This window comes from Nomascus leucogenys, chromosome 9 (assembly GCF_006542625.1).
Source record: "Nomascus leucogenys isolate Asia chromosome 9, Asia_NLE_v1, whole genome shotgun sequence".
Taxonomy (NCBI): domain Eukaryota; kingdom Metazoa; phylum Chordata; class Mammalia; order Primates; family Hylobatidae; genus Nomascus; species Nomascus leucogenys.
Window position 1 is genome coordinate 61184425 of NC_044389.1, and position 13876 is coordinate 61198300.

At 40.6% G+C, this 13876-nt stretch overlaps 1 protein-coding gene across 1 annotated transcript in view; it reads left to right on the forward strand.

The window, feature by feature from the left end:
• FRAS1 (Fraser extracellular matrix complex subunit 1) overlaps nucleotides 1-13876 on the forward strand; it is a 458426-nt gene that overhangs the window by 285765 nt on the left and 158785 nt on the right. The window contains exons 23-28 of the mRNA XM_030819038.1: nucleotides 542-688; nucleotides 3358-3498; nucleotides 4754-4894; nucleotides 6384-6524; nucleotides 8759-9029; nucleotides 13068-13152. Of these exons, the coding sequence (XP_030674898.1) occupies nucleotides 542-688; nucleotides 3358-3498; nucleotides 4754-4894; nucleotides 6384-6524; nucleotides 8759-9029; nucleotides 13068-13152 (926 nt within the window). The remainder of the gene's footprint in view (nucleotides 1-541; nucleotides 689-3357; nucleotides 3499-4753; nucleotides 4895-6383; nucleotides 6525-8758; nucleotides 9030-13067; nucleotides 13153-13876) is intronic.

Here is a 13876-nt window from a genome sequence, read left to right on the forward strand (position 1 = left end):
GATTGGGGGATCATCCCTGAATGTCAGTGTTATGTGGCTGGCTTCTAAGAGTTGTAACTAGGCAAATCAATAAACCAGTTCACCTTCAAGTCCTTTGTATCTTAAAGTATGGGATTTCCCATGATCCGCAATAAAGTTGGTGCCTAATTTTAATGTTGGCATCACACAAAAATCTGAATCTACATTATGAACTTAAGGGGGCTTGATTCCTGAAGAAGTAAGGTTTAAGTTCTGAACTGTAATTCCAGGGATCTTAGAGTAAGCATAAATTCTGTTGCTGAATCACAGAGCAATTTGGATATGGGATTTCCATTCTTGGGTTTGCAATTTATATTCTTTGTAAAATAAGATTACCCTTTTCTATTTCGGAAACTACTATTTTCTGTTTTTGTTGATCACAGGGAAGGGCTATGAGCCATAATGAAATGTGGAGCAGGTTAGAACAAGGCTTTGTTCCTGTGCAACATCTGTCTAGGTTTGATCAGTGCTTCAGTATTTGCAATTGTAATCATCTGGTCATTTTCTTTTCCTGTCTGCTCAGCATGCAACACACACTGTGGAAGCTGTGATTCACAGGCCAGCTGCACCTCCTGCCGAGATCGAAACAAGGTTCTGCTCTTTGGGGAATGTCAATACGAGAGCTGTGCCCCACAGTACTATCTTGACTTCTCCACCAACACGTGCAAAGGTAAAGCTCTTTCTGAATTGTGTAAAGATTCTTTTACACAGTGATACCCCTTTACTACTGATGTCTAGTTTTCCATATTGGGAAAACACCAATCATCATATATTTTGACTGTCTCCGATGATAGCAACGATTGTGTAAGTATGTATATATTCGTTTATTCACTCCTTTACTTATTAAGCATTTATTTTTGAGCACCTATTTGTGTCAGACGTTGTGCCATGTCTTGATAACAAGACCAGAGGTGGCAAATTATAAATCCTCAGGTTATGTTTGGCCCATAGACATGTTTTTCTTTGTCTACCTAATGTTTCAATGCCTTAAAATCTTTAATTATTTGCCTTTTAAAAATCAGAAGATTTCATTTACAAAAATTGAGATTTTCAAGTGTTGTTGTTTTTTCCTTAACCAGAAGCTCTAGTAATGTTGGGTATGTATCCCAACAGTGCAACCATAGGTTGAAACGGTGTAGCTGTCGTCCCTGCTGGATGGAGCAGGATCTCTTCAGTTCAGCAGTCCCCACCATTCCCTTTCTATCACACAAGGCCTATTCTGAAGATACATTACTTTCCTGGGCTGTAGGTGTTTGCATTTACAACTCGAGATTGCTACCTCTAAGCTTGATGAGGTCAGGAGTCCTGTCTGATGTGTTCATCTCTGCTTAACATATTTAAATGAGTGAAGACATAGTCGCTGTCTTCAAGGAAATTTATAAGGAGATAATGTCAAACGCCAAGTGCCTTTTTCTTTGCTCTTCAGTATTTGGAATTCTTGGGGCTTGTGTTCTTTGAATGGTAGTGCTCAGCAAGAGGAAAAGCAGAGGTAAAGAACAGGTTTTACTTGCTCCTGTCCATTTCCTCATTCCTGCCTCCTTCCACATTTCTCTCTATCCCTCTGATGCTGGCAGAGAAGCTAGAGCTTGGATATGGTGGTCAAACATCTGTCAAGTAAACTTAGGATGCTTTAAGGCTCTGCACAATTACACACTTTCCATTCCAAGAAATTCTACTTGGCTGTCAACTTAGGTGGTCTGCTGTGCTCAAGACCACAGAAGTTTTTTTCTTTTTTTTTTTGCCTTCTAACCAGTAGCTGTCAGTTTGTGGTGAAAAACAAGATTATCACAAATCCACTCCATTATAAATGATTTTATAACTGTGCTGGCAGTTTTCAAGGCTCTATTTTAGTCATTTTCCCTCAGGACTGATTCAGCCAAATAAAGGGATAGGATTAACTTTGTAAACCTTCTTGGAAGTGCGTGTACTGTCTTGCACATTTACCTGATTTCTTTGGGACTTAGAAATATTCTATCAGGGAAGAGAAAAGGTAACTAATAAGAGGTTTCTCCAGTTTCTTAGCAGGGATGGAAGGTGAGATAGAGGGTGGCCCTGAATGGAGATGGGTTCTCTAAGAGACACAGTTCAGCAGCAAACGTTTATTGAGTTGTTGCTATATGCCAGGCACTGTGCTAAATTATTTAAATTCATTATTTCATTTTATTCTTCACAATAACTTTATGAAATGGGCGCTATTCTCACCCATGTTTTACAGGTGAGAAACCAGGACAATATAGATAAAAACATGATTGTGGGATAATATAGATAAAAAGTAGCAAAGCCATGACTTGAATACAGACTTACCTTTCTTCAAAACCCCTGCACTTAACTGTGCTATCCCATCCCATCTTCCATGCATGTAGCACTTCCCTTACCAGCTACAACACTGGCTTTCAAACATGAGTTTTCTGACTGCATCAGAATTGCCTGGGCCATTAAAAACAACAGCAACAGCAACAACTATAATATTCACAATAACAAATACAGCAGCAACATGTTTTCCTGTGCCCCAACCCAACCCCTGAGACTCTGATTTGATAAATCTGATGCTGAGCCTAATCCATATTTTTTAACAACCCCCCTGGATTATTTGCATGCACATTCAAGGTTAGACCCCTCTAGAACATAAGCTCCTTGACGACAAGTTCTACACCTACCACCTTTATATTGCCTCCTCCTGCTGTTCAGTGACTATCCCATGGGTGCCTATGGAGCAAATTAACATGTAATTGAGTCCGTTCTAATGCCTAAATGAGATCTTCTATTGTTTTAGCAACCCCTTTCTTTCTGGACAGCACCTTTATGCTCCATATAATTCTGACATCATTGGTTGTTTCTGTCACTTTGGTCACTGCCTGGTTTTGAGAGATAGAAACTCATGCAGCTGGGGTTATTGGTAGCAGCAGATGCATTCTTAGTTGAGTCTCTGACATCTCTTTACCTATTGAGCATTGAGTATTTGGAAGAAGTCAGGGTTAGGTTTGTGGGGCAAGTTGGCCACTCCCTGTGGCAGGTTTTGCATGAAGACTTGATGTGGCACAGGGATAAAGAGCTAAGACCAGAGTGATCTGGTTTCTCAGCAGTCCTGCCAACAAGCAGGCTCGGCACAAGCATGGAGTGCTCCTTGTACATGTCTGTGTCTAACATAATTAGGGAACACTTAAACCTCAGAGAAGCATTCAGGCTACTACAAGTGGAAACCTCATTTGAGCTTACTTATCTGACATCTCTTACGTTGTCCTTATTTTACTCCTTGAGGATGCAGAGTCCTCATAAATGAATTGCTGGGTCTGAGGGTGGACAGAAAGGAAGATAATCTAATGCAGACTTTCTTTTTAGAGTGTGATTGGAGCTGCAGTGCATGCAGTGGGCCCCTGAAAACAGACTGCCTGCAGTGCATGGATGGCTATGTTCTCCAGGATGGGGCCTGCGTGGAGCAGTGCTTGTCATCATTTTACCAGGACTCGGGCCTCTGCAAGAGTAAGTGTGTAGAGACCCTGCTCTGTGCTCAGCTATACCTTGGCCACCTCTGATTTGTACTGTTCTCAGAAGGAAACTGTGGCAAGTTTCCCCTTCCGGCTTTTTACCCGATTTCTGCTTTCTTTCCTAAGAGCTATCTTTGTTATCATGAAAAGTTCCCCTTTTCATCTTCCATGTCCTAATAAGACATTTGCTAAAATTTGAGGGCAATATGGGAATCTTGGGCATATAGGACCACACAAACAGGTGTGTGTTAGCTGTTACTTTCAGATTTTCTTAAAAATTGAAGAGTCAGGTCCTCCAGGTGGGAAGGTGTTTGTACCCTGGGCATTTGGGCACATAGGAAGACCCAATTATTTCACTATCTGCCCCCTTCAACCCTCTGTATACCATATAGCTCACAGTCATCTCTCTCTGGCCTAGTATCCCTTTTAGCCTCAACTGAACACTACAAAATTCTCAGACCCTGAAATTCCCATCAAAAGTGCACAGAGAGCATTCCTAGGAGTATTCCTGGGGGACTGAAAACTGACTTGATGAACCACGAAAGGTCAACACTTCAGCAAAACAGTACTGAGAGCCAAGGACTAATAATAATAATAATAGTTGCTTAGGCCAAGAATGGTGGCTCATGTCTGTAATCCCAACACTTTGGGAGGCAGAGGCAGATGGATCACCTGAGGTCGGGAGTTCAAGACCAGCCTGACTAACATGGAAAAACCCCATCTCTACTAAAAATACAAAATTAGCCGAGCGCGGTGGCACATGCCTGTAATCCCAGCTACTCAGGAAGGCTGAGCCAGGAGAATCACTTGAACCCGGGAGGCAGAAGTTGCGGTGAGCCGAGATTGTGCCACTGCACTCCAGCCTGGGCAAGAAGCAAAACTCCGTCTCTAATAATAATAATAATAATAATAATAATAATAGTAATAATAGTAATAGTAATAGCTGCTGATATCTGTCATTCACTTTATAGTTTATCTAGCATTTGCCATGGGTGGGTAGGACAGTATATCAACCCCCATTTTATAGAGAAGAACACAGGCTCAGTGAGGTAGAGTGACTAATCCTAAGTGTCCCAGCCGGTAAGTATCATAGTCACAACCAGAACCCAGACTCCTTGACTCTTCATATGGTCCTTTGCCCGGTACACTAGGCCGTACTGCTGCTGGACATCTCATGCTGCCTTTCCACAAGGGCCTGGAGCCCCTGGAAAGCCACACAGATTCCTGATGACTTGACTTTTGTCTTTCAGACTGTGACAGCTACTGTCTCCAGTGCCAAGGTCCCCATGAGTGTACCCGCTGTGAAGGGCCATTTCTCCTCTTGGAAGCCCAGTGTGTCCAGGAATGTGGGAAGGGGTACTTTGCAGATCATGCAAAGCACAAATGCACAGGTAACTTGGAGACTCTGCTGATTATTCTGGAAAGAAGTGAGGGCAGCAAGTAAGTCACATGTGCTGACTCTCAGGTATCCAAGAACACTTAAATTAGAAAGCAGAATGAAAGCCCAGAGAGCTTAGCTAAGTAATTGATGGCTTCCCATGCATATCTGCCAAATGTTGGATAATTAGGATATAGGAGTGTAAGCCAATATTCTCTTACACAAATCAATATTGTCCCCAAAGGTCTTTATGGAAACAAAGCCAGTATTTTATGGAATGTAACACTTCTATTGATCTACAGTGAGGGATCCATTAAGAGTGGGTCAGCCCTGTTGATACAGACATAGAATTTTTAGTGTTTAGACTAAATTATCCATGATTCTGACATTGGCATAATATCCTTAAAGAATGGGATTTCCGGGGACACTTTAGTGAAACACACTGGAGCTTTTATGAAACTCAAGTTGAACCCCAAGTCTTAATCTCCTTGTCCACTGGATTAGCTAAGAGAGTTTTATCAGTTTGTTCTCATCATATCTACCAAAACTTGGTTCGTATGACCCACTATAATACTTGACATTTAATAATGCTATTAAGCAGGCATAGCATTTACATGTCACCAAATTTACCCCATTTGCACTATCTAATTTAATATTCACAATGGCTTGATAAAATATGACAGACACTATGAATCCTGTCTTACAAGTGAAAGAAAAATAAGAGACTTAAAAGCGTACAGCAACTTAAGATCAGATGTTAAGCCCAGGTTTTCTGATTCCAATCCAGGGTCCTTTAAGCTATACTGTGTAGCCTCTCTATAACAAAATCTCAACTAAGAAAGCAGGAAAATTAGGCAGTAAAAACTCTTCATAGAAAATTGTTAATTTGACCCGAATAAGTAATCCTATGGTCCTATTCATAGCTGCTCCCCTCCAGTATTTAAAATACTATTAAATACTACTACTAATAACAATAATGATAAGAGATACAATGGTGGTAGTAGTAGAACAATTGAGCCCTTCCTGTGTACCAGGCACTGTTTTCATCTTTGCACATTATAACACATGTAATCCTCCCAACAATTATTTGCACTAGGTGCTATTAATGTCCCCATTTTTAAGACAAGAAAATTATGACACCGATTGTTAAACAGAACTTGCCCAAGTTAAACAGCTGAGAAGGTTAGAGGAGGAAGGGTACCTAGAAACAGTCTGTGCTCTTAATCACTACAAAGGTCTTTTCTTACAAGTCAATATGGTTAACTTTTTAAACAATTCATTTATGTGTAACATTTTTAGATCGCATTGTGTAACGTGAGGAGTGTTCCTCTCTATAGATCAGCTCCCTATACATTCTATGGGGAAACTGTCAGTATTCTCTTTTGTTACAGTTGGGGCTCATTTGTTGCATGTGTTCTGACTCTTCTGGTTGTAAGCCCTTTATTTCTCTGTGGCTGGTGGTGCCTTCATTGAGCCTCATTTAGTGTTTCCTTTTTTAATAGCCTGCCCTCGGGGGTGCTTGCATTGCAGCCACAGGGACCGTTGTCACCTCTGTGACCATGGGTTCTTTCTGAAGAGTGGCCTCTGTATTTACAACTGTGTTCCTGGCTTATCTGCCCACACCTCTAATGAAACATGTTCTGGTGAGTGCTTCCCCTCTGATGGTCTGGTGAATTCACCAATAATTTCTCTATGTGAAGGCTGAGTTTGCATACATAATTGACTTATGTGATATAAAATGCAGCATTCCCAATTTGGGAAAACCCAGGGTGCTACTAAGGAGTAAGGGACTCTTTATAGAATATGGAAAATTGGGAAATCGCAACTTCTATAATCATTGGAAAGGAAAAGAAGCAATCTGTGCCTTAAAAGTCACAGCTATCAGATAAGAAATTGGCATAAAACTTAGTTAAGTTCCTGAACTACAGCCATGTTATAGAAAATTACATATATATAGTCACACTTTGCTCAATGATGGGGATACATTCTCAGAAATGCATCATTAAGCAGTTTCATCATTGAACTTCATGGAGTGTACTTACACAGACCTAGATGGTATAGCCTACTACACACCAAGGCTATATAATATAGGCTACAAACCTGTACAGCATGTGAGTGTACTGAATACTGTAGGCAATCATAACACAATAGTAAGTATTTGTGTTTCGAAACATATCTAAAATAGAAAAGGTACAGTATAATTTTATGGGACCACCATCATATAAGTGGTCTGTTGTTGACTGAAATGTTATATAGCACATGACTGTATTTACATATAATTTACTTATATTTATGTAAATTTGTAGAGCTAATTATGTCAAAGTGCAGTGGTACACCCTTTTTCACACAGTAGAAATAAATTATAAATAAATAACAAATAGTATGAGGAGTCTACTTCATGAGGCTCACATGTTTCTAGTGGATGGATTTCAAGCTACCCCGTTTGCCCTTAAAAATATGTAACATCGGCCAGGCATGGTGGCTCACGCCTGTAATCCCAGCACATTGGGAGGCCGAGGCAGGCAGATCATCTGAGGTCAGGAGTTCAAGACCAGCCTGGTCAACATGGCAAAACCCTGTCTCTACTAAAAATACAAATATTAGCCAGGCACAGTAATGAAGGCCTGTAATCCCAACTACTAAGGAGGCTGAGGCAGGAGAATCGTTTGAACCTGAGAGGTGGAGGTTATAGTGAGCCGAGATCGTGCCACTGCACTCCAGCCTGGGCAACAGAGTGAGACTCTGTCTCAAAAATAATAATAATAATAATAGGTAACATGTTAAGAAATGAAGCCACTCTCTTCCAACACATTAATGGACATGTTACCTTAAGTAACAAAGAGAAGTGAATTTAAATTCAGTCTTAATTTTGAAACCCAAAACCTTTATGGGTGAGTAAAGCTTGGGAGGGACATTACTCTGAGTGTTTGTTGGCTTTTGAGAGTCGTTCGTCAAAAACATGAGGCATTTTTTAACACTCATATTCAATCATATTTTCTGTCTCTATATTTCTGGCCTTTAAAGATATTAAGACTTCCCCATGGGAAAAAATATTTTTGGCTTATTTTTGGGGAATCTTTCTGAAAACCCTAAGTACTTGAGAGCCAGCTTACTTCTCTCCAGGATATAAGACCACTTGTGAAAAATGAGTGCCACTCTCATTAGAGCGATCTTACAGTCGAAGTAGTCCCACTGAAACTTGGCATTTCCAAACCGTCCTGTCTGACCTAGTTGTAGAAAGGAGCCCTACCAATTAAAGTCCAGGCAAAAACAACTTGCAGGAGACGGGATAAATTCTACAGCATGTTAAGAAATCCCTTTTTGTCCATCAGATGTTTCATGTGGACAGAGATTATAAAATTGTAAGACAAGGTATGTGTATTTCACATGAATTCTGAGTATGAGCCCCTGATAATCCTGCTCCACTGTAAATTAACTGGTGCTATTCTAGGAAATGGTAGCAAACACCAGCCTCTTTACCTGCCCTTGGCAGGTCTGATGTGGCAGGTGCATCAGGATAGGACTGGGGGTCTCAAAGCCAGCAGCCCACTAGGATTACCTGCTGAGTTTGTAAAATTCCCGAGGTCCTACCTGAGAACATCCAAGTCAGAAGCTCTGGCAGTGGAGCCCAATTGTCAGTATTGTTTTAAAAGATCCCTATATGATTCTTATTATTATTGAGATGTAATTTACATGCCATAAAATTCATGCTTTAAAGTATACAATTCAGTCGTTTTTAGTGTATTCACAAAGTTGTGCAACTAACACCACTACCTAGTTCCAAAACATTTTCATCACACTAAAAGGAAACCCCATAAAACTGACCTAATTAGTGAAGGTACCACAAGCTTGACCTTTGGATTCCTATGTTTTTCAGGCAAAATACACACCCCTAGTCTTCGTGTGAATGGTTCCCTGATCCTCCCAATTGGTTCAATAAAGCCACTGGATTTTTCCCTCCTGAATGTCCGAGACCAGGAGGGTAGGGTCGAAGATCTCCTGTTTCATGTTGTGAGCAGTCCCACCAATGGTCAGCTAGTGCTCTCAAGAAATGGAAAGGAGGTTCAGCTGGACAAGGCTGGCCGTTTTAGCTGGAAAGATGTGAATGAGAAGAAAGTGCGTTTTGTGCACAGCAAAGAAAAACTCAGGTGATTCTGTGTTCCGTTGTTTTCTTCCTGCCTCCTTTCCATCATTGCTTTTCCACTCCTCCACCCTGTCCCAGCGTCTTTCTCAATAGCTAACCCTTCTCATCTGGGGAAGATCAATACTCCACAAGCCCAAGTGCTCTCAGCTGCCTGTCATCATTTCCCTGTGATTGCTCAAAGAGCGTGCATCTGTTAGAGACATTTTCATTTTCTCACATAATTATGGGTAATTCTCTGATGGGACGGAAAAATCCCTGGTACAATTACTCAGATTTTTGGCCCAGCAGAAACAAAAGTGGTCATATACCTAGATGTTACAGCTGCTTCTTCAACATTGGGGCAATATACTGGGAGTGGGCGGAGAGAGAGAGGATGGATCACGTGCTTTTCAAGGTGTTGTATGGTCTCTAGGATTTTAGAGTTGGAAGGAAACTTAGAATCACAGTGAACTTTTTATTATCCACATTATGGAATTAATTGTGGTTAATTTTTAAGCCTGATCCAGTTTTCCCCTGATGCTTAGCACACTTCTGGCTGCCTTCCCCACCCCAGCTGACATATGCTTCAGGAATGCAATTGAATGTTAACACCAACCCAAACAAATATAGCTATATAATTAGCAGGGTAAATCTACTGCACAGAAGTCAGAGAGTGCCCCCCCCAGATTAGCCTCTTGGATTATCCTTCATCCTGCCCTGCTTCATTAGTGCAGATAATTCAGCATAGACTCTATGTATAAACAAGGAGTTGAAACCCGTGGAACAGTGACAAGGACACAGTGAGGATTTTCCACGGTCAACACTAACCTTGAGGGTTGGTTGGTTTTGAGGTTTGGGCTGGCAGATAGGTGAGGAGAAAAGTAGATGGCACTTTCTCTATTGTAATTCAGAGGTGATGATGCCAGTGACCTTGGAAGATCATGTTATAGGAATAAGAACTACTGGCATTTATGGAGTGCTAACTTTGAGCCAGGCATCATGTTAGGCACTTTACATGAACTATGTATCTCATGTTGCTAGTCTACAGATAAGGAAACTGAGGCCTCGAGAGTATAGGTTATCTTGCCCAAGACCTCTCAACATGTGTGTGCAGAGCTGAGACTCCAAGCCAAGACTGATTCCACAACCCATGCCTTTAGCCACAATGATTTCTGCCCCCCTAATATACTAGGAACAATCGGCATGCTTCCATCCTCAAAGGACGAAAGGTCACTTCATAGAGAAGTATTGCTGCGGAGATGGAGCTTAAAACTCTGGTGTTTGATGCCATACACTCTTCAAATTCCTACTCTATATTCTGCATTCATTTTTACTATAAGTATTATTTGAGACAGAATCTCACTCTGTCACCCAGGCTGGAGTACAGTGGCATGATCTTGACTCACTGCAACCTCTGCCTCCCGAGTTCAAGTGATTCTTGTGCCTCAGCCTCCTGAGTAGCTAGGACTACAGGCACACACCACCATGCCCAGCTAATTTTTGTATTTTTAGAAGAGACAGAGTTTCATTATATTCGCCAAGCTGGTCTCGAACTGCTGACCTCAAGTGATCTGCCTGCCTTGGCCTCCCAAAGTGCTGCAATTACATGCGTGAGCTGCAACACTTGGCCTATTCTTAAGTATTTCTATCACACAGACACAGAAACACAGAGCTATACAACTCTGTATAGTAGTTATTTTTCTTGCAGTCACTTATGAAAAGCGTAAAGCTTCATAGACAACCAAGGTCAACCCTCTTGTCTATTTAACATCTTTAACCTCTCATCACCTATTTTTTTGTGGAATCATAGCTTCGTACCCCTAAATGGGACAAAGAATGGCAGTTTAGGAAATCCTCACAGTAGTCTTTTTGGGGTACCCATTTTAATACTGGATTTTCTTTATCCAACAAAAGAAAGAATGAGAGGTATAGTAAAAATTCAACAAAAGAAAGAATGAGAAGAATAATAAAACGAGGTTGGTAGAAACCCATGGAAAATAAGATTATTAAAGGTCTCTGAAAAATACAAAACAAAAGGGAAACCTGCCACATCAGTTTGTGTTTTGTTTTGTTTTTAACCATGAAGACACTGACCATGATTCTTTAGGATTGGATTCCTTCGGGATTAGAATGCTTCTGTGGAGTAAAAGACAACTTATAAGTGTAGTTGCCATCACTGGGATAAAGTAGCATTGCTGATATACTGAACACTGTTATTGGAACCTCAGTGCCACCAAAAAACACTTACCCCTATTTGATAGGAAGTACCACCCTTTCTTTGTTCAGGGGTAGTACTCTCATCAGTTAATAAAATAAGGCATTATTTAATAAAATAAATTTTTTTAAATGATAAATTATTTTATTTATAATGCTGTATTTTATTAATTGATGGAAGTACCACCCCTGAACAAAGAAGGGGTGGTACTTTCAATCAAATAACAGTCATATACTGAACACTGTTATTGGAACCTGAGTGCCACCAAAAATCATTTTTAAAAAACTGTTTTTGTCTTCCCTTCTCTTCTGTCCTGGAAGACAGTCCATCAGTTACATTCTCTTGAAGGCTGAGGTGGTGGTGGAGAGGGACAGGACTTAAATGGGACAGAAAATCAAGGGAAGATAGAAGAGACGAGAAGAATCATTTTTTAAAAAGCAATCAGGTTTATTGGGGTATAATTTGCATTCAGTAAAATCCCCCATTTTGAAGTGTATTGTTCTATAAATATTAACAGCTGTATACAGTTTTGCAGTCTTGTGACCACAACCGTAGTCAATATGTAAAATAGTTCCATTACCCCAAAAGTCTCCTTTTTGTAGTTGCTCCTTTACCCCCAGTCACTGGTGACCACTGATCCATTTTTACTGCTATAGTTTTGTGCTTTTTAAAATGTTAGGTGAATGGAATCAAACAATATGCAGCCTTTTGTTTCTGTCTTTTGCCATAATGCTTTTGAGATCCACCCACATTCTTTCATGTATAAATAGTAGTTCCAAGAATAACTTCTAAAGAACTTTTAAAACAATGGTCCCTTTAATAGACTAGAATTCAAAAATCCCCATAATGCAGTAGTCCTGTGTCTCACCAGCCAGCAGCGAGTTCTGTGCTTGGTTTGGCGTTGAAGGTGGGTAAGTCTTATCTTCCCTTCTAGCAGTCTCTGAAGCTGCTTGAACAACGGCTTATTTTATTATTAACTGGGACGCTTTGGTTGCAAGTAATGGAAGTAAACTTGAACTAGATTAGCAAAAATGTAAGGCTTGTTATAACATTGCAGGGGTGGCTCAGATCTCAAAGGCACCAAGGGCAATTGTGCTCCAGGACAGTCTGGAAGCAAGGACTGGGAAGGGGAAGCAGGAATCAACTCTTCTCTCATCCCTGTGTCTCTTTGCTTATAGGCTTCATTCACTTCTCTCTTACACACAGGCTTGTTCTACATAATAGACTCTGGTTGTCCTGTAGTCAGATGCTGAGACTGACTGCTGGCTCTTGGGCCAGTTGCAAATCGCCAGGGAAGAATCAGCCATCCTTCCCTAGTCTGTCCACAATGACTATGAGTAGGCTGGTGGGGAGTGAGGGGAGATGAACAGCCATGTAATACAGACGTTGCAAACATTGTTACTAGGGGCCCACTCACATGAATTGGGCAGGAGTTAGGAAGAGCATTTGTTGGGAAGAAGGAATCATGGAGAACTGGTCAGAGACTATAAAAGATTCCTTTTAATTCTTCAATTTAACCATTAGCCTACAATATATTACTAATCTGCCTTGGCCTGACAACTAATTTTTCAGCTTTTCTTTATTCAGTTTAGAAAGATAGGAAACAAAATGGTTACATAATTATTATTATTGTTGTAAGGAGATTTAAGAACACAGTATTTTTACCTGAATCTTACTATGCTCATCTTTATCTGATAGTTTTTCTTTATAGTATGAGTATGACATTACTGCAGTGGTTTGATCCAAATTCTTACCTACACATAACCTGAAAATGTTTTTAAGCCTTTTCTGTCTAAAGTCTAATGTAATGATTGTATTTTCTTATTCCTTTCTTTGGGACTTCTTTAGGAAAGGTTACTTTTTCCTGAAAATTAGTGACCAGCAGTTCTTCTCTGAGCCACAGCTGATCAACATACAAGCATTTTCAACACAGGTAATAAAAATGGCCACGTAATTCATAATTTTACATGCCTACTAGTTCTCAAGCACGAAATCCAGGTTTCCTGCGGATTTAATGAAAATGATTGCATTAAATTAATCTAGTCTTGGTTTCCTCTTGAGATGCCACTGGAGTAATTTTTAGGACTTCTGGGTAATAACAACAGCAGCAACCAAAATTACTAATACTTCTCTAGTACTTAGTGTTATAGTCCAAGTGTTTCACGTAAGTAACTCAGTTAATCCTTATGCCAATATTATGGGGTATCATTGTCTCCAATTTACAGACAAGGAAACAAAGTCACAAGAAGGCAACATAACATGTCTATGGTAATATAGCTAATAAATAGGGAGTCGATGTTTGTGCCCAGTAAATCTGGCTACAGAGGCAGTGTTCTTAACCGTTATATTATGACGCCTAACCTTGCTATACTAAATCTGCTAGCAGCCCCTCCAAATAGTTGGCAGGGTGCAGTGGCTCATGCCTATAATCTCAGCACTTTGGGAGGCTGAGGCAGGTGGATTGCTTGGGCCCAGGAGTTTGAGGCCATTCTGGGCAACATGGCGAAACCCCGTCTATACTGAAACAAACAAAAAAATACGAAAAATTATCTGGGCCCGGTGATGCATTCCTATAGTCCCAGCTACATGGGGAACTGAGGTGGGAGGATCACCTGAGCTCAGGGAGGTTGAGGCTGCAATGAATGACGATCATGCCA